General features: G+C 32.4%; 1 protein-coding gene across 2 annotated transcripts in view; it reads right to left on the bottom strand.

Moving 5' to 3' along the window:
• The window catches only part of LOC145259294 (protein Hook homolog 3-like), a 184,972-nt gene that overhangs the window by 18,272 nt on the left and 141,320 nt on the right, over window positions 1-25,380 (bottom strand). For both annotated transcript variants that reach the window (XM_080117166.1, XM_080117167.1), the window contains 2 exons: window positions 23,623-23,787; window positions 17,633-17,790 (listed from right to left, as the gene is read on the bottom strand). In XM_080117166.1, coding sequence (XP_079973292.1) covers window positions 17,633-17,790; window positions 23,623-23,787 — 323 coding nt within the window. The remainder of the gene's footprint in view (window positions 1-17,632; window positions 17,791-23,622; window positions 23,788-25,380) is intronic.

Here is a 25,380-nt window from a genome sequence, read left to right as displayed (position 1 = left end):
TAATTTGATGCTTTTAAATAAAAATTTTAAAAACATTTATTTAAAAAGCATCAAATTTATCACACACAAAAAATTATAACAAAAAATAAAAATGTTTTATTTGAACAGCCATTCTCATTTTGGTTGTTATAACCATGTTCAGGTGCATTTTTTTTTTCAAACTGGGAATCTGTGTCATATTCACGTTTTGACCAATTAAATTTTAGACCTTCAGTTGCATTTTTGCAAACAGGAAATCTTCAGCACCGTCAAGCTTTCCATGTTTAAAAGCTTACCTTTCTGTACGCATAATTTAAATTGTGTTACAAACATAGTGATTCCAGAGCACGTCAGAAACTCAGTTTTATCTAGACTGAAGTTGACAGTTGTTTATAAAATCAAGGTCGACTATTGATATTGAGAGATCAAATTAAGTTTAATTGACATGCAGACTCAGTAATCACAAATATTGATTTGTTTCTCATTAATAAGTATGCATCTCTGCCTTCTCTTTCTTGTTTTCGTCATCGCAAGAGAAACAGGTAATTCAGTCAGAAGTGCGATACTATCTGCGGCAGACATATTTTAATTAGCTCAACTCTCGAGTTCTTAAAATGTCTTTTTAATGCTTAAATGAAATAATTTTATTCTCATAAAAAAAAAAAGATATGATTTGATTGCTTATTACACACAGCATTGAATTCCAGAACAAAGGTCCATGCCAGTAATGACGATGAAAACCTTGCCACGAATTCTGGTGGGGGCGGGGGGGGTGCAAAGCTAAAGATTTAAACTTTACTGGTAGTTTACAATCAATAAATATTGCTCATTTTATCATTAATATCAGCAACGGAAAAAATTAAGTCTTAAGCAAAAACAAAAATGAAACAAGAAAAAGAATCAGTTTTGGAATCGGAAAATAAGCACAATTTTTTCTGATTCCGATATCTCAAAAGTTCTCATACTTTTGATTCCTGATTCAGATTAATCGTCGCAACACTAATCGGATTACATAATTATTTTACTTTTAAAAAATGTAGATTAAAAAAAAACAGCAAGAATTTAGTTCCCAACCTAATATTACAAGGCAATATTTATTAATTAGAGTCAAATATTTATTGTTGATATTTCACAACAATTGGAGGTGTCGGAATTTTCACAAAAAGCTTCACTCCCCCTTTCACTCTTCTTCTTCTTTTATAATAGTGGGGGTACCCAGCGTTGCCCAGGTGTGGTGAGATGTGTGTGTGTGGGGGGGGGCGGGCAAATCAAAACAAAATGGAAAATAAAGAATAAGCGAACGTAATAACCCTGTTTAAATATTATAACTTTTTTTAAATCAGAAAAACAAAAACAAAAAAAAAAATAGCGAACGTGATGCAAAAAAAAAGAATAAGCAAACGAAAAAGAAATGGTATAAATAACCCTGCTTAAATATTAAAACTTCTTAGAAAAAAAAAACAAAACAAAAAAACAAAAACAAAAAAAACAGCAAATTGTGATGGAATAATAAAAAAAAAATGAACGTAAAAAATGGCATAAATAACCGTTTAAATATTAAACCTTTAAAAAAAAATATATATCTGATATTTAGGCTCAAAAGTGCAATCTTAAGATAACGACGCTGCCACTATAACAACTGGTCTATGATTGCGTGAGCAAAGTTAGGTCGTTTTTTTTTTTTATTCAAACTTATTAAAGAACATTTTTGGAGTATGCATGTTTGGCTAAATTGTCATGAAAGAATGATTTTTTGCTACCACTCCCTGTAGAAAAGTGCCCAGTTGAGGGTGAAGGAATTAATGTTATTAGACAATTTTTTGATATTTGTCATCTGAAGGGTTGAGCTTCCAAACGATACTGATTTCGTGAAAATCCGTCACCTCTGTGGAAAGTTTTAGGCATACATACATACATTTAAACAGATTTTTGCTCTTTATATTATGGATAAATCTCACTCGTCTGTTTAAATGTATGTATGTATGTATGTATGTATGTCTACCTAAAACTTTCAACAGAGCCGACAGATTTTCATGAGATTAGTATCATTTTGAACCAAACCAGAAAAACCACCTCGCAGCCAAAGTTGGGTAAACAAACCCAAAAAAACTGCATCGCAGTAAAAAATGAAGTGCAGGATTTCATTCAGTCTATGGCGCAATACTTGACCTCATAAAATCCATGCACCTTGCAATTGTTTTTAATCCTTAAATTGAAACACTTTTCAGTTACTCTCTCTTGCTGGCCTAGCAGTAACGTGTGAGGTTTTTTTCACACTTGCTTTTTTTTTTCCACCCTTGCCTCAAGGCTTAAGGTTCGATCCTACTTACCCACCCAAAACTTTTTTTTTTTTTGTTTTTCCGATTTTTTAAAGAAGTTAAACATCGTTTTTTTGTTTGTTTTATTTCATCATATTTAAATAGGGTTATTACTTTGCCCATTTTGATTTGACTTCTTTTCTTTTTTTTTCTTTTTTACACCCCTACTAGTTTGGAATAAAACTAAATATAGCCCACATTATGACTCCTTATGCATGGCCACCATGTTCCAAAATTCATAATGATCGATTAATTAGTGTAGGAGTGAATCTTTTACATATAGATATATGAACGCATACACACACACGTATCTTTATATATAGACAAAGATAATTCTATATAAGTAAGAGACAATGGATACCCCCTGAAAAGCTATCTTTGTGATAGGTTATAGTTTATGGTGAAGAAAAGTCTGTACTAATTCAAACCACACTTTTCCCGACCTGGCATTGCTTCAGTTTAGTGACCGAAAGAAAAATTGGTTACACATAATAAATTTTTATCAATCTATATATTTGTGTTTGATTATTTCGTTTGACCGAAGGATATGAGATGCCCTTCAATAAGTTTCCAGACTTTTTTTTTTTTTTTTTTTTTTTTTTTTACAGACATTCAAAATTGTCGGAGACTCTTGAAAATTCAGTATGTTATTGCTATACACCTGAGACCAATTTTTATTGTTTTATTTTTATTTCAAGTTCAAATAAACAGCTACAGTAGGAATTGGAATGCACCCAACTAAAACCTGGTTATCTCAGCTGGTGAATTTAAAAAATGCAATCTGGACATGAAGACACTTTAAAAGAATTGTATGCAATAAAATTCTGTTTTAAACTCAGAAAAAATGGCACAGAAACGTATTGAATGCTTCAGACTGCTTTTAGATCATCTTGCATGAATTGAGCATCAGTTTTTGAGTGGCATAAAAGATTCAAGGAAGGCAGGGAATCTGTGAGGGATGATAAAGTCAAAACACCAGAGTTGATTGGCCAAATAAAGAATTTCATGAATAAAGACTTGTGTGTCTATAGAGACAATAAGCACATAGTTTGATGGCAGTGTGACAACTGTACACAATTATTCGCAAGGAACTGTACATGTGGAAGATTTGCGTAAAGTTTGTCCCTAGGATGCTCAGAGAAGGTCAGAAAGAAAGATGTTGTCGTGACCAAAATGGGCATCAAGAAAGTTCTTCACCTTCCCTATCATCCAGACCTTGCTCCCCATGACATGAGGAAAACCTCAGAGGCTATCATTATGAGACAAGAGGACTTCCATGGGGTCTTCCAGAAGTTGTTGGAATGGTACTACAAGTGCATTGCAGCTGGAGAAGATTACTTTGAAGAGGGACTGGAGTTTCATGTGTGTATCATCAATAAAAGTACCCATACGCAAAAAGTCTGGAAACTTATTGAGGGCACCTTGTGTTATCACATTGTACGTTTGATCGTGTTCATTATTTATTTATTTTTTTTTTAAGTGTAAACATTGTATTGTTTCCTTTTATGAATGAGAATATATTTTCTTCTATCTAAATAGAATCAATCATTGTTTATCGCTTTCTACATGCCAAAGTTTGTTTATCCATCCACTGACTGCATGTCCACACCTACTCAGCCAGTCATCAGCACGTTCATGCCTAGCCATTCGGTCATCGCATGCCCACATTCACTCATCCTATCCTGGTATGACAACGTCCACCCAGCCATCCCAATGACCACTCAGCCGATCCAGACATGTCAAAATCTATCTATCCTTTTTTTCCAAATCAATTCCAGGATGTCAAAAAAAAAATGAATTAAAAAAAAGAAATTAGTTTATTGCTAATCGTCTGAGGTGCTCCTACTGGGGAAAAGCCGATGGCACTACAAAGGAATTCTTTTTGTAAGGCAGAGCTCTTCCTCTAGAGCACCAGCTTTTCACATCATGTTTTCCCCACTGTGAAGGCTAAATGAGTAACACCCCAATATATAAAATTTCATCCATACGAATAAGTAAAAATCTATGTCCATATCTACATGTGCTAAATCTACATCTAGTCAATAAAACGACCAATTTCTAATCTATGTTTACAAACAAAACGTGTGGAAGGGCGTTTTTTTTCAAACAGGAAGGAGAGTGTAGTTTGGGTTGGGATCTGTGCATTTTCTGGAGAACCGTGAAGAAAACTTGCCGAAAATATTTCCTGAACAGCGACAGTCAGCAAAGACATAATGAAATGAACAAATTGAGAAATAAAAAAAATTAAAACAAATCCTTCGGTATACGAGGCCAAAACAATTTTAACATCATGAAAATATCAAGATGGAAGAAAAATTGATCCTTGTCCAGAATCCTCACCCTCCATATAAAAAAAAAATAAATAAATAAAAATAAAGAATAATCTGCATGATTTGTGCAACTATGATGAAAAGAAAATATCATATTCCGAAAATCAGTTTACATGATTAATAATCATATAAATTGATCAAGTAGTTGAGGAATATCATTTTTAATCGAATTTGCGTTTTTCTACCCCTCCCATGTTAAGAATGGTTTTTTAAAAGCTCACAAGTTTTTAATTATTTGGAGTTATCCCCTTTCTTCCTCAAGTCTGTTTTTAAGATGGTGTTTAGAGATCGCCTTTAGTAGTTTACCCATAAAATTTGATTTCCTTATTTAAAAAATAAAACTACTTGATCAATTTACGCGATTTTTGGTGTATGATATTTTCTTTTTGCCATAGGTATGTACATCATACAAATCTTTATTTTTGTTTTTTTGATATGGGGAAATTCTAGACAAGGACGAAAAAATTAAATATATATTTAATTGGATAAAAGATATTAAGTTTTATTATAAAATTAAGCTAAACATTTTTTTAACATTTACTTTTCAGCTTGTGTGTGCGTGCAATACTTTCAAATGTTAACAAATGCCCTGTTACACATTTATTAAGAATACTTGGATTATTGCCCTTAGTTGCTATTTGATATTTATAGAGGTTTAACAGTCACTAAATGAACCTTTTTAGTGAGAAATCTATATATTCATACCGTAGTACCTTTAACATACATGCGTATGCGTGTCACGGTTTTCAGGTTACAAATTATTCGATCGGGAGATCCTATTTATTAAAAATAAGGATAGAAAGTGATAACATGCCACGAACATTAAATTAGTGTATAGATATATACTAATTTAATGCTTGTAGTACAAAGATGCAATGTAAAAAAAAAAAAGAAAGAAAAATTAAATAAAAATAAATGATGTCGCTTTTGGGCCGTACACAAAACTAAAACCTACCTTCTTGAGATACGTGGAAAAGTTGGCAGAGTTGTTAGAACAGAGCAGAAATAAAAAGGAATGAAGAATGATTTTTACAACCACGTAAAGGAAAGGCCATTATATTACACACTAATATGGCATCTTCTGGCTAGAATCCAAGGGTAGTCGCTGCGAAGAAGGTGGGTTCTTCTACTGTGCTAGAAAGCTACTAACGCTCAAAAGTATCCTATACCTCTATAAGGCCACCATTCACCCATGTATGGAGTATTGTTGTCATATTTGGGCTGGTGCATCTGCCACTAGTCTCTCACTCCTAGACTAGGTTCAAAAGAGAGTTGCCAATCTGATAGGTCCTAAACTGTCATCTAAACTTCAGCCTCTGTTCCATCGACGAAATGTTGCATCCCTCTGCCTGTTCTACAAGTACTTTAACAGTGAATGCTCTGTCGAACTGCAAGCACTTGTGCCCCCTCGACATAAATACCCCCAACAAACAGCTAAATCCCACCCCTTCACGGTAGACATCCCTAGATGTAAGAAAGCCTTCTACTCCTTTCTTCCCCAGAACAGCTAGACTTTGGAATTCCCTTCCGGGTCCCTGCTTCCCCAACTGTATTGACATGCAAAAATTCAAGTGTAACGTGAACGGACATCTTGCTGCCCAACTCCCTACACAGTACCCCTGATACTTATGTCCCTGATAGTAGCCCTCTACAACAAAATGGCAATGTGCCTTGTTTGGGGTGAAAATGTAATAAAAAATTTTTTTATGGGGTTTATGTCCGCACCAAGCATCCATACAATGGAAATATGTCACAGATTCCTATAAGAATGTTAGAGATTGCAGTTAAAAAATGTTAAATCTGACACACTGCATAATCAAATGTACTAAAAGGCCATTTGACTAAAAATTGTGCAACCTGACATCAACGGACATATACTCAAGTGTCCATAGAAGGAAAAGAATATTCTGCTGCTTTAGCCCTAATTCTCACTAGACGCAACACAATAACTCGTCTCTTTTTTCTTTTTTAATTTCTCCATTTCCTGCTTGCGTGTACCTTTTTATTCAAATGTTCCCTTTTGTACCCTTTTTTGAATGTCATCTACTTCTTTGTCATTTTCAAGCTGATTATTGAATCGGATTGATGACATTAGTATGAAGCAACAAAGTCTTTTCATTTCATGGCTTGCATGGAGTTACAAATGATTAACACTTCCTAGAAAATGTTGGTGGCTATATTGGAAACTTACTTTTACTTTTAAACCTTTGATTTGTGAATAATGCTTTGGTGGATTCATCATTTTTATCATAGCGCTAATTTGTTCCCTATGGACACCGAAACAGCTGGGCTGATTTAAAATTAGAAAAAAAAAAAAAAAAAAAAAAAAAATCAAGGAAATATACTTTATGTGTCTGGGAGTGTTCTTAGATAGATGAAAGGTAAAGAAAATATCAATTCAAAGGCAATCCAGAAAAAAATAAATTTGCGTGTGTGTGTGTGTGGCGGAGGAGGGGCGAGGTTAGTAAAAATATTTTAGATAGTTATACTTTCTCTATTGTTCTTCTGCAAATCAGAACCGTACCTTAATCGGCCATGTCTAACAACATAGATGCAACACTTGTCTTAGATACGGGCAGGTACATGTATTTGGAGATTTTTATGTCCATCACAGTCGTTGGCTTGGCTTCTGGTTATACAGATGCAGCCTGTAGCAGCACACAGAGCTCCTCAATAGCTCATTCCCTAACACAGAAAGTGACGTTCCAGACTCGTCTCCCAGATTGTGAAAATGTTTTTGATTCCTAATGAGGGTATGACTCCAATGATTTCGACGATCGTTTTTATAACAACACTTATAACAATCAACCAATCAGAAGCTTCAAATGTTATTATAAAAAATGTTGAATTTTGGATTCAATCAGTTTGTCGTTGACCTCTGTCTCGAAACGACTGAATCGTGACTGCATAGATTCTTCGCCGCCATCTTTGTTACTAAGAAGTACTTAACACTCGAAATCATGACTGCATTGATTCTTTGCCAATTTTTTTACTGCTGCCATCTTTGTTCAACATAATGTCGCAAAACTTAAAATCCTATGGTATTTCTGGACGAATACTCAACATAATTAAATCCTTCCTAAACAAGAAAAAAGATCCAGGTTATCCACATTGACTGTACATCTAAACAACATGATATTAATGAAAGTGTGCCTGAAAGGTCGATCCTTGGAACTTTATTATTTCTGATATTCATAAATAACCTCCCTGATAAAATTGTATCTCAGATGGGTATATTTGCTGATGACACTATACTCTATAATAAACATGACAGTAAAAGTGAATGTACACATACACAAAGGCAATGGCAAAAACTAGAAAATGACCCTCAGTCTGGTGGAACAAGGCTGCAAGCAGATGATAAAATTTAATGCTACTTAGACTAAACTTCTTTCTTTTAACAATTACATAAAACCTTAATTACTAAGTATCACGACAACACTACCTGAGAGCCCATCTTCCAAACTCTTCAGCTTAACATTCACAGGCAACATGAACTGGAACAAATACATTGAGGACATTGCCAAGGCTGCTGCAAAGAAGGTGGGCTCCCTCTATCATGCTAGGAAATAACTCTCACCTGAGAGCATCCTATATCTCTACAAAACGACGATTCATCCATGCATGGAGTATTGTTTCCACATCTGAGCTGGTGCATTTACCACTTGTCTTGCAATCTTAGAAAGGGTCAATAAAAAAAAAAAGTCTCAAATCAAATAGTTTCCGCACTATCAGCCAAGCTCCAACTTCTGTCCCATCACCACTATGTTGCATCCCTGTGTCTGTTTTACAAGTACTTTAATGGATTGTGTTCTGATGAACGCATAGCACTTGTGCCCCCCTCCCCCCCCAACATACATATTCTCAACTAACCTGAAAAGCAGCAAAATTCCACGCTCGAATAAACATTGGAAAGCCTTCTGCTCTAATAGTTTAGTTTCTTCTCTCGGACTGCTAGACTTTGGAATTCCTTCCCTGTTTTCAGCTTCTCTAACTGTACTAAGCTGCAGAAGTTTAAATGTACTGTGAACAAACATTTTGCTGATCAACTCTCTTTTTAGGCATGATCCCAAATAGTTTGAATTGATTTACTATAAGAGCAACAATATTTCAAATTATGATTTTTAAAATTTAATAAAATCTAACATTCAATATTTTAAAATAAATATTTAAAAATCAATTTTAAAAAGTTTAATTATGAATTTTATTTTATAAAAAGGTAAATTTCTTCAATAAAATAAGTCCTAAAAGTTTAAAAATCATTAAATTTTGGATTGTCTCCTTTTTTGCCTAATATATATCTTCTGAAAAAAAAAAAATACTTCCGGTTAGCTAAAATGAACTTGTGCCAAAATAACTTTGTGCAAAACAAAAAAACTAAAGCCAATGATTTGCCAACACCTAAAACAACATGGCTGCCCACATTCCCAATTTAGAAAAATCCTAGTTAAAAACACGACAATCATTCATATGGATCCAAACATAAAAAGACTAAAAATACTGTAAGCACTGTATATAAGAGCTAAGCAGCCAAAAATTAACATTGTAAATTTTGAAAACATTAATAACATTTTAAAATGCCTGAGTATGTAACGATCCAATATATGTATATCGATGCACATATAGTTACATATGTATATCATTCAAATACTACCGTGTTTGAATATATGGTTAAGTAGCAGTTTTGGTTGTTTAGAACTGCTTTAAAGTTTCACGGCTCACTCATTTTCCGACCAAATTTCAAACAATTATTACAGATTATAGATCACCTTCTCATCTATATTGTGAAAAAAAAAAAGATTTTCAATTTTCGTTCAGTAAAACAAAAGTTAAGATGAATTTACTGGTGTTCAAAAGCGTAAAAAAAACATAAGGAGGTGAACGACGTTTTTTTATGACTGGTTTCCATAGCAACCACGTCGCTTCAGCGACTACTGTTGCTACCAATTCACCACTCTCATGAAAAGAGAAGTGAAACAGAGAGAAGAATGAAAGGGAGATAATTGGGAGGATTTTATTGAAAGCAGACGAGTGCCATACTTACTATTTACTTATTACATATGTGTATGTTATGTTTATGGGATCAAAATAAAATAAGACTGAAATTAAACAAAGAACAAGTGAATTTACTAAAAGCCTGGAAAAATCATGGATTACAATAGAAAAATGCAAGCATGAAAAGTAATATGGTTAAGCTTCAACATGGAAAAGTAAAGGACTACTTATTAAAACTGGAAAAGAAAAGGGCAAGATATTCTAGTAAAAAATATAAATTTATAATTTAAAATATTGCAGCATTAAGAATTTAAAAAAAAAAAATTCAATTTATAACATACAGGGTGCCCCCCCCCCGGTGCCCCCCCCCCCCAAAAAAAAAGAAGCTAAATGGAGGCCATCTAGAACATATGCTATAGAACGGAGAAAAAAAGGCCAAAGACCCCAGTGTTTTATGTGATGTTTTGAATTATAATAAACTAGTTATGACCAAAGTTTGATTTCATTCATACAAAACACCAAGAAACCGGGCCTAATTAGAGTTGGGGCCCGCTTTTTGGGGTCACCCTGTATAATCAATTCTTAATGCTGCAATATTTTAAGTTATAAATTTATTACATTTTTACTAAAATATCTTGTCCTTTCCTTTTCCAGTTTTAACAACTAGTTATTTACTTTTCCATGTTTAAGCTTAATCATACTACCTTTTATGCTCGCATTTTTCCATTGTAATTTATATATATGTTGTAATTTAAATTTATAAATAAAAAAAGAAAAGGAAAAACTAAATTCCATACCATTTTGTAAATCACTTAAACCATTGTACATTTATTTTAGCCACATTCTTAACATTAAAATATGTTTTCACACACAAGACGCTTCACTATTTCAAGTGATTTAAATGTAATTTGAACTGAAGCATATAAGACCATCCAGATTTTGAAAGAAACAATAATCAAAAACTACCTGAAGAGGACTGAAGAAAATACGCTGAAAGTACTTGCAAAAAAAAAAAACAAAAAAAAAAACAAACAAACAAAAAACAAACAAAAAAAACAAAACAGATGGATAAAAACTACTATGGAACTTTCCTATACAAATTTGACAGAGACCCAAGAATGACCATTCAAAAAATAGAAAAATTACAAAAAAGAATCATCAAGCAAAAACACTCCATGCTATAACAATATCTGTCTGAATATATATATATATATATATATATATAAATAAATATATAAACACATCATGCTATTAACAATATCTGTCTGAATATATATATATATATATAAAAACACATCATGCTATTAACAATATCTGTCTGAATATAAATATATATAAATGAGAATATGTGTGAGGACAATATTCAACCTATATACCTAACGAATGTTTGATCTACAGACTTAAAAATTGGTATGTAGGATATTCAGACATGTGGAAAACTTTTTAATCAGTTTTCATCAAAAAAAAAAGAAAGAAAAAGGGCTGCTAAAGAATATAAATTGAAAAAATTGGCACTGAGGGGGTGGGGGTGGGGGATCAGATTTTTATCTGTTTGTAAACTGTTTCATGAATTCACATGCATGAATCGTTCACATGACAGATTCCTTATGTTAAGACTGAGTAGGTTTCAAAACAACTTTTAAAGATCATGTCAAGTTAGCCTAATGGTTATCATACTTCTCACTGTCTTTAAGTTTTGGTTTCGATTCTAGCTCGAGTATCTTTTTCTTACAAGTAAATCATTTAGAAAAAAAAAGCATAATACTCGCATGCACCTGTCTTAGTTTCTGTATGAATTAAAATATAATATTTATGCATATTTTATGACTGGGCGCCCTGCTAGTATGTATATATATATATATATATATATATATATATTGGTGTGGGCATGTGTTAAAAGCACACAAATGCTCTAGCGTCATACATAGCTTCTCTTGATCTAATCATCGCCACGTGCACGTCATGAGTTCTGCCACGCTAATGGGGCTCTGGTGAATGGCGAGTGTTCAGCGTCAGAAAACTGAATCCCCACTGCTTTGTGGGATAAGGTTTTTGAGGGAGAGCACTCTTCACCCAATGTCTTGAGAAAGTGATAAAAATTGTCTGTCATACTATCACTGTTTAGTTTCCTGCAGCTAACGGTGGTTCATGTAAGCAGGAAGAAAACAAAAATGTATCTCCAAAAAGGAGTAAAATTCAATTTATGCTGTTGGAATGTACGCACTCTTCTTGATAAAGTGTCATCCAACCTCCAGAGCGCAGGACAGCGCTCGTCACTGCAGAGCTACGGAGACTTGATATAGATATTGCTGGTCTGTCAGAGATCCGTCACTCAGGAGAAGATCAAATGACAGAGGTATCATCAGGCTACACTCTCTTCTGGATTGGTAAACCGGAGGGTATCCGTAGAAATGGTGGAGTCGGTTTTGCGATTAAAACATCCTTGCTTGATACTATGGAATTTCCTTCCAGTATCTGTGATCGCATCATGAAACTTTGTGTTCCTCTCTAACATAACAGATTCATCACTATTCTTTCGGTCTATGCACCAACCCTTCAAGTGAATGAAGATGACATCTTGCGTTTCTATGAGTCTGCGCTCTGTTGTTGCATCTACATCAATTAATGAAAAACTTGTTATTCTTGGTGATTTCAATGCTAGTGTCGGGAAAGACTATGAGACCTGGAGTCCTGTTGGCCGCTATAGTATCGGTAGCATGAATGCTAATGGCCTTAAGCTACTAGAGATGTGTTCAGAATTTAATCTTGCTATCTGTAACACTTTTTTTCGCCGTAAACTGAAGCACAAAGCTACTTGGATACATCCACGTTCAAAGCATGGTCACCTAATTGACTTCATCATAACTCGAAAACGCGACCTTCGAGATGCATATACTGTTGGTGTCCTGCGCAGTGCTGAATGTGACACCGATCACAAGTTGGTGAGAGGAAAGTTTAATTTACGAATCCGTAAGAAAGTTTGTCACAATGGTGTTAAGGTGCCTAGTCGTATTGATGTCGCCAAGTTAAAGTTGCCTGAAGTTCAAAAGAGTATGGCGGAATCTTGCATTTGATGGTACATTGGTGAAATTTAAGACTCAGGTTTATTCTCCTGGTGCTGAAGTTCTTGGTTTCAAGAGGGATAAGAGCAAGGACTGGTTTGACGACAACAATCTTGAAATTAATCAGTTGCTGATGAATAAACAGACAATTTATGAATCTTTACTTCGTGAAGATCATTCTGATCATACAACTAATTTGCAACAGTACAAAGAGGTCAAAGCCACATTTCAACGTGAGCTAAGAAAAATGAAAAACCAATGGTGTATGAATATAACAGAACAGATCCAAAAGGCGTTTGGCACAAAAAATTCAAAGGAATTTTATGGACTCCTGCACCAAGTATTTGGTCCTCCTACCTCTTCAATATCTGCCCTGATGTCGAAAGATGGTTTTGTTGTCATTAAGGATCCAGAAAATATCTTGAAAAGATGGCAAGAGCACTTTACTGATGCGTTTCACAATCCCTCAGCAGGAGATGCTGATGCAATTGATAGCCTACCACAATGTGATATCATATTCAGAATATTGCCTAATCTGGTTGAGGTGCAGTTGGCTATCGCACAAATCAGCAGTGGCAAGGCACCTGGTTTGGATGGTGTTTCGGTGGAACTTAGGATTGGAGGTGTGACTATTGCTAATGCTATTCTTGGTTTTGTTGAGGAAATCTGGAAAGGTGCTCCCGTTCCACAGGATTGGATTGATGGTGTCTTGGTGACCCTGTTTAAGGGAAAGGGACAGAAGAATGTTTGTGACCACTACCATGGGATTATGCTTTTGGAAGCTGCTGGGAAAGTTCTCGCACGACTTCTATTAAACAGGTTACTGGAGGATGTTTGTCCTAATGCTATTCCAGAGTCACAAAGTGGCTTTAGGTCTGGCAGAGGAACTATGGATATGATTTTTTCAGCCCGGCTTCAAGATGTGCAAATCTGCGGCGGGAGTGCAGAGTCATCTGAGATGGCATGGACGACAAAATTGGGAGAACTCAATGTGACGGCGATCATCTGGAAAGATGCAGCAATCATCATATATATGTATACACATCTACGAATATTTACATGTATCTATATACCTATGCACATACATATATTACAGAAATTCGATTCAACATGGTACTCTTAAAATAATCAAGTATCATGGAAATATTTTATATATATATATATAGTCATCCACATACAGTACTGTTTTGCTGTTTCACAGCTCATCAGTGCAGCTAGACCAGCGACTACCTCAAGCCAGGATCGAAACCTGATCGCCCAAACAACAGTCGGAGCTTCTACACAACAAACTCACCACATATGACAAGATGTCGACCACCTTACCATTTATTCCTTAAAGTAAGTTGACATGCACAATTCTTGACAGCACCTGTTTCGTAGCGCAAAATCATTCATTTAATTATTATATCAATCAATGAATTTATTTCACCCTTAACTCATCAGAAGAAAAAGCCCTTATCAATTTTTTAAAGAAAATAAAGGGATTTGGGCATGATTACAAAATCTGAAAATTGGGAGAGAAGTTGCAATCACCTTTTTTTTTTTTTAATTTTATTACATCAACTTTGAATTTTCGTTAAAGGGCGATAACCTATTTCATAATTAAAGTGATTTATTTCCCTTTATTCAATCTCACTTTTTAGATTATATTGGTTTTTAACTGTATTAATAAATTTTATAATTATCTAATTGTTTTATTTTATTTATATTATTTGTTTATTAATTCAATTTGCATTATTATTGATTATATTATATATTTAAATTTTAATATTTAAAACATTTCAATATGAATTAATCTCTACTTATAACTTTTATCAATTAATGTTCTGACTTAAATTATAATTTTCAAATCAATAATTACCTGGTATGTTTATTAGATTTTCTTCCATAATTATATTTCCTCTAATTTATGGAATTCAAATATATCCCGGTTTTAAAAATTATTTTTATTGTATTCTTAATATATTAAAATTATATCAAATACTTTATTTCAAATTTTTCCAGAAAGTATACCGTGATAAAGCATTAAATATCCTTAAAGCTATACTTTTGTATTAGGATTATTTAGTTTTGATTACAATTGATATATATTTCAGTTCCATCCATCATATATCCATTAATTAATTTGTATATTTTATTCAATTTTTTTTTTTTAAATTTATTACCATTATTATTATTATTTCGATTATAGCTGATGTCACTTAAGTCATCTATTTTTTCTTTTATAGTTTTTTTGGTTTCAGCTTCAAGGAACTCAAGTTTATATATATATATATATATATATATATATATATATATATATATATATATATATATTTTTTCTATGAGTTTTTATTTCAATTCAAGCTAATACACCCAAGTCCTATAGATATATTTTTTTATTTTTGAAATCATAACATTATAATATATAAAAATCGCTAGAAAATTAACTGTATAATAATATATACAAAAACTGCAAGAATTCTAATATCATATTTAAACATACTTTTCGACCAGACTTTGCCGGGCATTTGCACTAGCTTAGATAAATAAATACTTTTGCAGTTTTAACAAAAAAGCTACAATATCAGAGCATCTCCATCAGTATTGGGATGATTAATCGAAATCGGAAATCCAAAAATAATCGGAACTTTTTGTAGTATCGGAAAAAATTTGTGCCTATTTTCCAATGCCAAAAACGATTCTTTTAATTGGCTTTTTTATTTGATTTTCTATAAAGAAAAATATTCTACCGCTGATAGTAATACTAAAATAATGAATATACATTGATTTTAAACTATTAGTTAAACTAAAATCAATGGATCATCACTCACAAGTGTATCCTTACGTTTGAGAAAAGACCTGCACATTTAACATGTGTTTATACGGTAATCGTGAAAAATAACTTTATAGTTAAATATTGAGAGAGAAAGAATTGGAATTAGTAATTTAATATTGATTAATTGGCTCGAAATCGAAAAAAATATTGGAATCGTCTCATCCCGGGTCACCATTTACACTGAACATCTACAGAATACCAACATCAATATATTATATATGAATGAGTCACCTGTGGAATTTCCACAGGTCCTGCTAGTAAAATGATTACAAAAATAATGATAAAAGAGTGCTTTTTCTTCTGATGAGTTAAGGGTAAAATAAATTCATTGATATAATAAATGATTGATCTGTCACTTTAAAACGGGTGCTGTCAAAAATTGTGCGTGTCAACTTACTTAAAGAAATAAAGAATAAGGTGGTCAACATCATGAAATTTGAAATATAGACTTTTGCCATTTCTTTGTTATATGCTCTGTAATTACATTGAGCTTCATAAATTAAAGGAGTGGTATAAATAAAAGGTGAAATATAATTGAAGGAACATTTCCATGTATAATTTTTATTTTTTTTTTATGGGAACATAGTCATCTCTTGCTACAATGTGTGCATATCGTTTCAATCATTATTACGGTTTAACGATCTTAAAACCATGATACATGTTAGACATGGCAAAATATTTCCCTCCTCTAAAATTAAAAAAGTTTTTCGAATTTTTTCTTGCCTGATAAGATCAATAATGATCAAAACAGTCTGCACATCGTAGCAAGATATGACTATATTTACATAAAGAAAATAAAAAATTATGAATTTGCGCCCTTTGATTGAGCACTATCAATGACCCTTGTTGGAATTCAATGATTGTAATCTTTTGAATATTTTCAACCTGGAATAAATATATATATATATATACATATATATAAAATATTATGATTGAACTGACTTCTCCCAAAAAAGGAAGTTTATAAGTAATATCAATCTCATAATCAACAGCAATTGCATATTATTATTTTTTTTTATTTTTATTTTTTTTTACAAGGGAATGATTACTTATCAAGGCCCAGAGGCCACTTGAGGATAAGGGTTAAAGAGTGTACAGTGACCAAAAGGACAATATAGTAATCGTTAGAAGTGTAATATGGTTAATTGGATTACTTAAGGGGAATGGCTAGTCCAGAACTTGTTTGCGTTGGCCTTGATATATATATATCCCAGGTAGTTTCGTTTTTTCAGAGAGATGTCAACATCCTTCTACATGCAGCACCTGATATTCCAAATTATCACCCATCTGTTACAGATCAGGCTGAAAGTTGCTTAACTTTGACGATCTAATGAGAACTGGGGTATTAACATGATTATGTTGTGTGCGTGTATGCATATATATATATATATATATATATATATATATATATATATATATATATATATATATATATATATATATATATAATATTTTCAAGTCAGTCACAAACATAATCACTTAATATTTAGTGGAAATTTAAAGAGCATTTCCATTTTTGAACAAATTTAACACCACGTGTATACCGAAAAACGTGCAGTAACAGCAATTCTATGCAATAGCCTGATGTATCCTCACGAAGATGAAATACAGAAAATTCTGTATAGCTTAATTGTGATATATATTTTTAAAACTTACTACCTAGCTGTACTTACAAATTAAGCACAGACGAAGTAAATACTGAAAATCTATATCTTTAATATATATATATTATATCTACTTAAAAAATTTTATGCAGATACAGGAGATAATATATATTATGTATATATATATATATATAAGTTAAGTATGTGTACATTCACACATATATACAATTAAGCTACATAGAATTTTTCGCATTTCATCCTTGTAACGACTCGTTAAGCTAATCAGGAAAATTGTGTTAGTTTAATTACCATATATATTTTCATAACTTATTACATAACTACTCATGTATTGAGCATTGAAGTAAATACTAAAAATAGATACATAAAATATATATATATATATATATATATACATACACACACACTATTTTCAAGTCAGTCACAAAAACCACAATTTGATATGGAATCCCTGTTTGCTTGCTTTTTGTTCGTTTATATGCAAAAAAAAAGAAGAAATTCGACTTACTTAATATTTAGTGGAATCGATAGCATTTCCGTTTCTGTAAACAAAGATCCGACAAGTTTCTCTTGTGATTCTAGGCTGGTCATTGGCTGAAATGCACAACGACTTTCTTGGTCCTCTTCAATTACTTCCTTCATTGCATCACGCTCGTTTTCAAGTTTCTGTTAAAAAAAAAAAAAAAAAAAAAAAAAAAAAATGATATGTCCATGAATCAGTCGGGAAATTGTGAATTTTTGTTTTTTTCCTCAATTTTTTTTTTTTTTTTCCTTTTACCCAATATCAAAGTTGGATTACTTTCAGAAAATTCTTGATCTCAGTGCTTTGCAAAAAAAAACAATTAAATGGATCAGAAATCTTGGGTATGAGTTATTTCCCTTGGAAAGCGAGATCTGTCATAACAATTTTTGGGAGTAAACATTATGTGTCTCGCATCGCAGACTTTAATCACCATGCATTGAAATGGCTTCTAGATTGCTTTCAGCAGATGCTTCTTTTCCAGTATAATGAATCTTTGAACAAATGTACATTTTATATAACAACATGGTCATGTCAAAACTTAATATAAAATACAAAACTAATTAGAAAAATCATTACAGATATAAATAGAATTTTATCGAATTATCAAATTTAGCTGACTACAATATCATCTTAGAACTTGTCTACATTGGATTTGAAGATGATATTGTAGTCAGCTGGAAAGCGGAACAGAGTTCCATAGATGGACAGTTCTAGGAAAGAAGCTTTCTTGATAGAATCCATGTTTAAGTTTAGGCACAGACAAAGAGTCAACGAATTTATTGACAGTGATTAATGCTAGACGAGTGTTTTTTGTGAAAGATTGGCAAGAGAGGGGACTATAGATTAGAGCTCAGTCGAATACTTGCCATGAAAATAAAGATAGAGCAGAAACAGACTTGCAACGTTTCTTATGAGAAAGAGGTTTCAGAGAAGAGAAAGGGCATTTCCTACTATATTACGAAGTCGGTTTTGAAGGGAGAGTCATAAGTATATGCATTCCAGGAGATATGGGGTGGCATGAGACAGTCAATTTATTTTTCTGGACGTGGCAAGGAGTTGCATCTTTTTTTTTTTTATTACATTTTCACCCCAAACAAGGAACATTGCCACTTTGGTGTAGGGAGCTACTATCAGGGGTAACAACTACTGGGGTACTATGTAGGGATTTGGGCAGCAAGATGTCGGTTCACGTTGCACTTGAACTTCTGCACGTCAGTACAGTTGGGGAAGCAGGGACCTGGAATGGAATTCCAAAGTCTAGCGGTTCTGGGGAAGAAACTACTGGAGTAGAAAGATCTTTTACATCTAGGGATCTCTACAGTGAAGGGGTGGGATTTAGCTGCCTGTTGGGTTTGTCGAGGGTGTTCACGTCGTGGGGGCACAAGTGCTTGCAGTTCGTCAGAGCATTCACCATTAAAATACTTGTAGAACAGGCAGAGGGATGCAACGTTTCATCGATGGAACAGAGGCTGAAGCTTAGATGCCAGTTCAGGGCCTATCAGATTGGCGACTCTCTTTTGAACCTTGTCAAGGAGCAAGAGACTAGTAGCAGATGCACCAGCCCAAATATGACAGCAATACTCCATACATGGGCGAATGGTGGCCTTATAGAGGTACAGGATACTTTCGGATGTTAGTAGTTTTTTAGCACGGTAGAGAGAGCCCACCTTCCTTGCAGTGGCCTTGGCAATGCCTTCAATGTAATTGTTCCAACTCATGTTTCCTGTGAACGTTAGGCCAAGGGGTTTGGAAGATGTACTCTCAGATAAAGAGTCGTTGGCCATTGCTATAGGTGGTAGAGAAGGTTTCTTGTAATTATTGAATGAAACTAGTTTAGTCTTGGCGGCGTTGAACGTGACCATTCATTTTTGTCCCCATTCCACTATTTTGGAGGTCATCCTCTAGTCTTTCTGCCATTTCTTTAGATATGTGTTCATTTGTTTTCCTGTCGTGCCTGTTATAGAGTGTGGTGTCATCAGCATATATATCCATCTCAGAGGCAATTTTGTCGGGGAGGTCATTAATGAATATTAGGAACAATAGAGGTCCAAGGATAGACCCCTGGGGCACTACCACATTTATATCATATTGTTTAGATGTACGACTGTCGAGGACAACCTGGATTTTTCTCTTATCTAAGAAGGATTTAATTATGTTAAGTACCAGTGATACCATATGATCTGATTTTCCTGAGGAGACCCTCATGCCATACTCTGTCAAAAGCCTTGGATATATTTTGAGCTACCGCTCTGCCCTCCCCCGTTTTGTCCAGTGTGCCTCTTTATGCAGGATGGGCCCTTTTCACTCTTAGTTAAAAAATTGTTTTGATTTGGTTGAGGAAAAAAGTTTCATCTCTCCCTAAAAAAAAAAAAAAAAAAAAAAAAAAAAAACACTTTGTTCATTGCTTTTAAACTGGAATTGTGGTTTGATTTGGAAGGATTGGGTCAGACAACTCATAACGATCACAACGAGGCAATCATGGCTTGTACAGATGACGCACGCATGCATGTTTATACAGGCAAGACAGACAATATAAGGAATTTGAAAGGAAGCATCTAGTTTCCGGTGGTAGGCTGAGGAAAAATGGGCATATTTAGTTCTGGTTGAAGTAAATTGAATAGGAAAACTAAAAAGGACATCTAGGATTTCTGGTCAGAAGTAGAAATATTGGGTCGGGGGGGGGGGGCACTAGCTGTTCAGGCAGATGAGAGAAAACAATACGAGAATGATCTGGAGTTCGATTGGTACTGAATCCTAACAGTGTTCAACAAGTCAGTTGTATAAAATGACTGTGTTTGTTGTGTTTACGCAAATTGTAAACTGTGCTCAGCACGACTTGATAACTGCCAATAATAGAATAAACATGGACAGAATTAGACGAAGAAGAAAAAGTGAAGCATGCATGATCCACTGTGAATGCACAGTGAACGAGGCATAAAAAAAATGACTAAGTTCAGCCCCCCCCCCCATTTATCTCCCAAAAGTCCCTAGGGCACGTCCAATCCTGGTGAAAATGAACAAACGGTGCAGTTTTAGGCCTAAACATATTTAAATTTGAGTTCTGCACCATGCAAAAAAAAAGAAATGACTAAGTCCACCATTTGCCTGCCCCCATTTAACCTCAAAAGTCCCCAAGGCCTTAACATATTTAAATTTAAGTTCAGCACCATGCAAAACTGCTAAATAGACATACACAGACAATTTGGGATAAATATGGTAAAATAGTCCCAAAAATCAAGTTTTTATTAGCCCTAAAAGAAACCCTGGGGCACACCCAAGAGTTATCATGAAGTATAGACAAACAAAATTATATAGAAATCAGCTAGTTACAACTTTTCAGAAAGTTTTATAAAAATCCAAGGCATCAATTTTTTTTAATAAGCACAAAAATGTCAATTTTAACCCGAAAGGCATCCCGGAGGTGGGAGGAGGGATGGTGGAGTTTTCCTGGAAAATCCATTCTGTTACTTTTTTTCCTCATATCATGTTTAATGTTTGTGCAAAATTTAAAAAAATTCTAAGCCATAGTTATTGAGAAAAGTGTAGACAGATGAATGGACAAGGATGAATTTACAGGTCCACCCTCGTTTTGTCGAAGGACCAAAATCCACAGCACACGGGTTTCAGTAAGGTGGTCATTCAGGAGGTGCAGGCATAGGTATGCACATAAATAAATCATTTATTTTTTGTTGAAACTACAGAAATGACTTCAGTCCTGGGAAGTACAACACACATGCACGATTGGCAAGAAAACAAGGTATAATTTTTCTTTTCCCTGCAACTTCTTTCCCACAGAAGAGACGCTGTGAGTCTGTCTTTGCTCTATTGTTATTTTTATGGCAAGTGCTCGACTGAACTTCAATCCATGATCTCCTTTTGCCAAACTTTCACAAAAAACACTTGACTAGCAACAACCACTATATATGATTTTCCACACTTTCTAGCTGTGCCTAAGTCTAAACGCAGATTCCATGAACATAGCTTCTTTCCCAGAATTGTTTGCCTGTGGAACACTGTTCCACTGGCCTGCTTCCTAGTTGAATACAACATGGTAGCCTTCAAATCCAATGTAAACAAGTTCTTATTGAACCGTCCCCTATAAATAATCAAATTCCAATTTACACCATTAATAATTACTACACTACCACTTTACATTCATTAAACCTTATCCTTGAGTGGCCTTCAGACCTTAATAAAATGATTTGAAATGTTAATTTTAACGACTAATTAATAAGTAAATGAATTACAAAGTAACAGCATTATTAAACTTAGTCAATGACATACATTCGGACTGTTGAATTTGGAGTTGAGGACAAGCCTACTAATCATTACATTAAACTTCAAAAACAATACGATAAAAATGCCACAAAAAATATTAGGATAATACGGACGAAAAAAATGATAAAAAATCAGAATGTGCAAAGTAAATCTAGAAGAAATGGCAGAAGGTTCACAAAAAGGAGCACACTACTAAAAAATGGTGTGTTAATGGACACTCTTAAACTTTTAGATGAATAGTGGGAGAGGAGTCTAATTTTTTTTAGTTTGATTTTCATTTTAAAGTTACCTTTACGATTAAGGTTTCCACTTAGGTTTCAGCTGCCTTTCCCCATGTTAAGAATGGTTTATTCCTAAATAATGCTGTTATTTAGAAAACTCTTTCTTAACATGGGGAGAGGAAGTAGCTTCCTTAACCCATTTTGTATTTTCAGCTAACAATTTAATAATTTGATAAACAGAATATACCATAAACCTATATATCTATAAAAGTGAACGTGTCTGTCTGTGTGTCTGTGTACATTTCCCGACGCAATAACTGTCAATTTTTCGTCTAAGACTCGAAATCTGATATACAGGGTACTGAGATTTGGGAACATCTTTGTAATCCATGTTCGGCTAGAAATTTGGCGATTAAGGGGTCATAGTTCAACGATTTGACCTTTAAGAACTCTACCAAACTCCTCCGACAATTTGAGGTCTAAACACTTGAAATTTTAGATATAGATTCCTTGGGCATGAATCTAACTTAACTTGAATTAAAAAAATTGACCGTTTTTTTTTCTTTTCTTCTTTTTTGCTCAGCATACACCTCCGGGCAACGCCGGGCCAAAATGCTAGTAATCAATAAAAAGAAAAGCAAAACCAGAAGTAAAAAATAGAAAACAGTAATTGTAAAATTAACTCATTTTTGTTTCGCATATTCATGTTTAAACATTTTGTGAACGATTTCCAACTTTTGTTACCATTCTGTTTCTGAATGTCGTTACGAAAATGTTCACATGTAAAGCATTCAGCTCGGATGACCGACAGAAGGGCGATGTGGCTGTATTAATTAATATGCTACAATTTCTTGTGAAAACCGTTACACTGAGATCAACAATTTTCTTCATCCGACGCGCTACAGCTAGAATCGTGTTTAGATGTATTCGATGATGAAACATCAAACGATCATATAAAAATATGGGCGTTGTATGCTGCCTTCTTGGAGTTGCTTAACATGAGATTCTGCAGGATGCAGAGAAAACATTTGATGAGGATGAATAGGGTACACACATAGAATGAGCAGGAATTTTTCTTTAATTTCCCATGAAAAAACATTGACATTAAAAAGAAAATTGATAGTAGGAAAAGAAAAGCATTGAAAGCAAAAAAATTTGAAAGTAAACAAAAGCTAAAAAAAATGAAACTAAGAATTGAAACTAAAAAAAAAATTGAAACTAAAAAAAAAATTGTAACAAAAAAAAATTGAAACTAAAAAAAATTGAAACTAAATAAAAATTGACACTAAATAAAAATTGAAACTAAATAAAAATTGAAAGTAAAAAAATTGAAAGTAAAAAAATTGAAAGTAAAAAAATTGAAAGTAAAAAAATTGAAAGTAAAAAAAAATTGAAAAAAAAAAAAAAAATTGAAAAAAAAAAAAAATTGAAACAAAAAAAAAAAACAAATTGAAACTAAAAATTTTAATGACCTACCTCTTTTTCTTTCTGCAAATTTGTCAATTTACTTTTTGCCATTTTAAAATCCACTTCATTTTTATCTGCCCTTTGCGTTTGATACGCAAGATCATTTTCAAGTTTTAAAACTTGGCTCATCATTAGATCAAGTTGAGCCTTTTGCTGGGAGGCTTTGCGAAGTTCCTAACGGGACAGAAAATAATTGACATAAATATAAACAAAAAAAAAATGGTCACAATTCTTACTTCAACATTTGAAGACATTTATCTGGAAATATTCGACTGATATATATCAATCTATATATTCGACTGATATATATCAATCTATATATTCGACTGATATATATCAATCTATATATTCGACTGATATATATCAATCTATATATTCGACTGATATATATCAATCTATATATTCGATTGATATATATCAATCTATATATTCGATTGATATATATCAATCTATATATTCGATTGATATATATCAATCTATATATTCGATTGATATATATCAATCTATACATTTGACTGATATATATTAATCTATATATTTGATTGATATATATTAATCTATACATTTGACTGATATATATTAATCTATATATTTGATTGATATATATTAATCTATAAATTCGACTGATATATATTAATCTATATATTCGACTGATATATATTAATCTATATATTCGACTGATATATATTAATCTATATATTTGATTGATATATATTAATCTATATATTCGATTGATATATATTAATCTATATATTCGACTGATATATATCAATCTATATATTCGATTAATATATATCAATCTATATATTCGATTGATATATATCAATCTATATATTCGATTGATATATATCAATCTATATATTCGATTGATATATATCAATCTATATATTCGATTGATATATATCAATCTATATATTCGATTGATATATATCAATCTATACATTTGACTGATATATATTAATCTATACATTTGACTGATATATATTAATCTATATATTTGATTGATATATATTAATCTATAAATTCGACTGATATATATTAATCTATATATTCGACTGATATATATTAATCTATATATTCGACTGATATATATTAATCTATATATTCGATTGATATATATTAATCTATATATTCGATTGATATATATTAATCTATATATTCGACTGATATATATTAATCTATATATTTGATTGATATATATTAATCTATATATTTGATTGATATATATTAATCTATATATTTGATTGATATATATTAATCTATATATTTGATTGATATATATTAATCTATATATTTGATTGATATATATTAATCTATATATTTGATTGATATATATTAATCTATATATTTGATTGATATATATTAATCTATATATTTGATTGATATATATTAATCTATATATTTGATTGATATATATTAATCTATATATTTGATTGATATATATCAATCTATATATTTGATTGATATATATCAATCTATATATTTGATTGATATATATCAATCTATATATTTGATTGATATATATTAATCTATATATTTGATTGATATATATTAATCTATATATTTGATTGATATATATTAATCTATATATTTGATTGATATATATCAATCTATACATTTGATTGATATATATTAATCTATATATTTGATTGATATATATTAATCTATATATTTGATTGATATATATTAATCTATATATTTGATTGATATATATTAATCTATATATTTGATTGATATATATTAATCTATATATTTGATTGATATATA

This window comes from Euprymna scolopes, chromosome 34 (genome assembly GCF_053919585.1).
Source record: "Euprymna scolopes isolate OS-2025 chromosome 34, ASM5391958v1, whole genome shotgun sequence".
In the NCBI taxonomy this organism is placed as follows: domain Eukaryota; kingdom Metazoa; phylum Mollusca; class Cephalopoda; order Sepiida; family Sepiolidae; genus Euprymna; species Euprymna scolopes.
The sequence above is the reverse complement of the archived record's forward strand: the minus strand, read 5'-3'. Positions and strand labels throughout refer to the sequence as shown.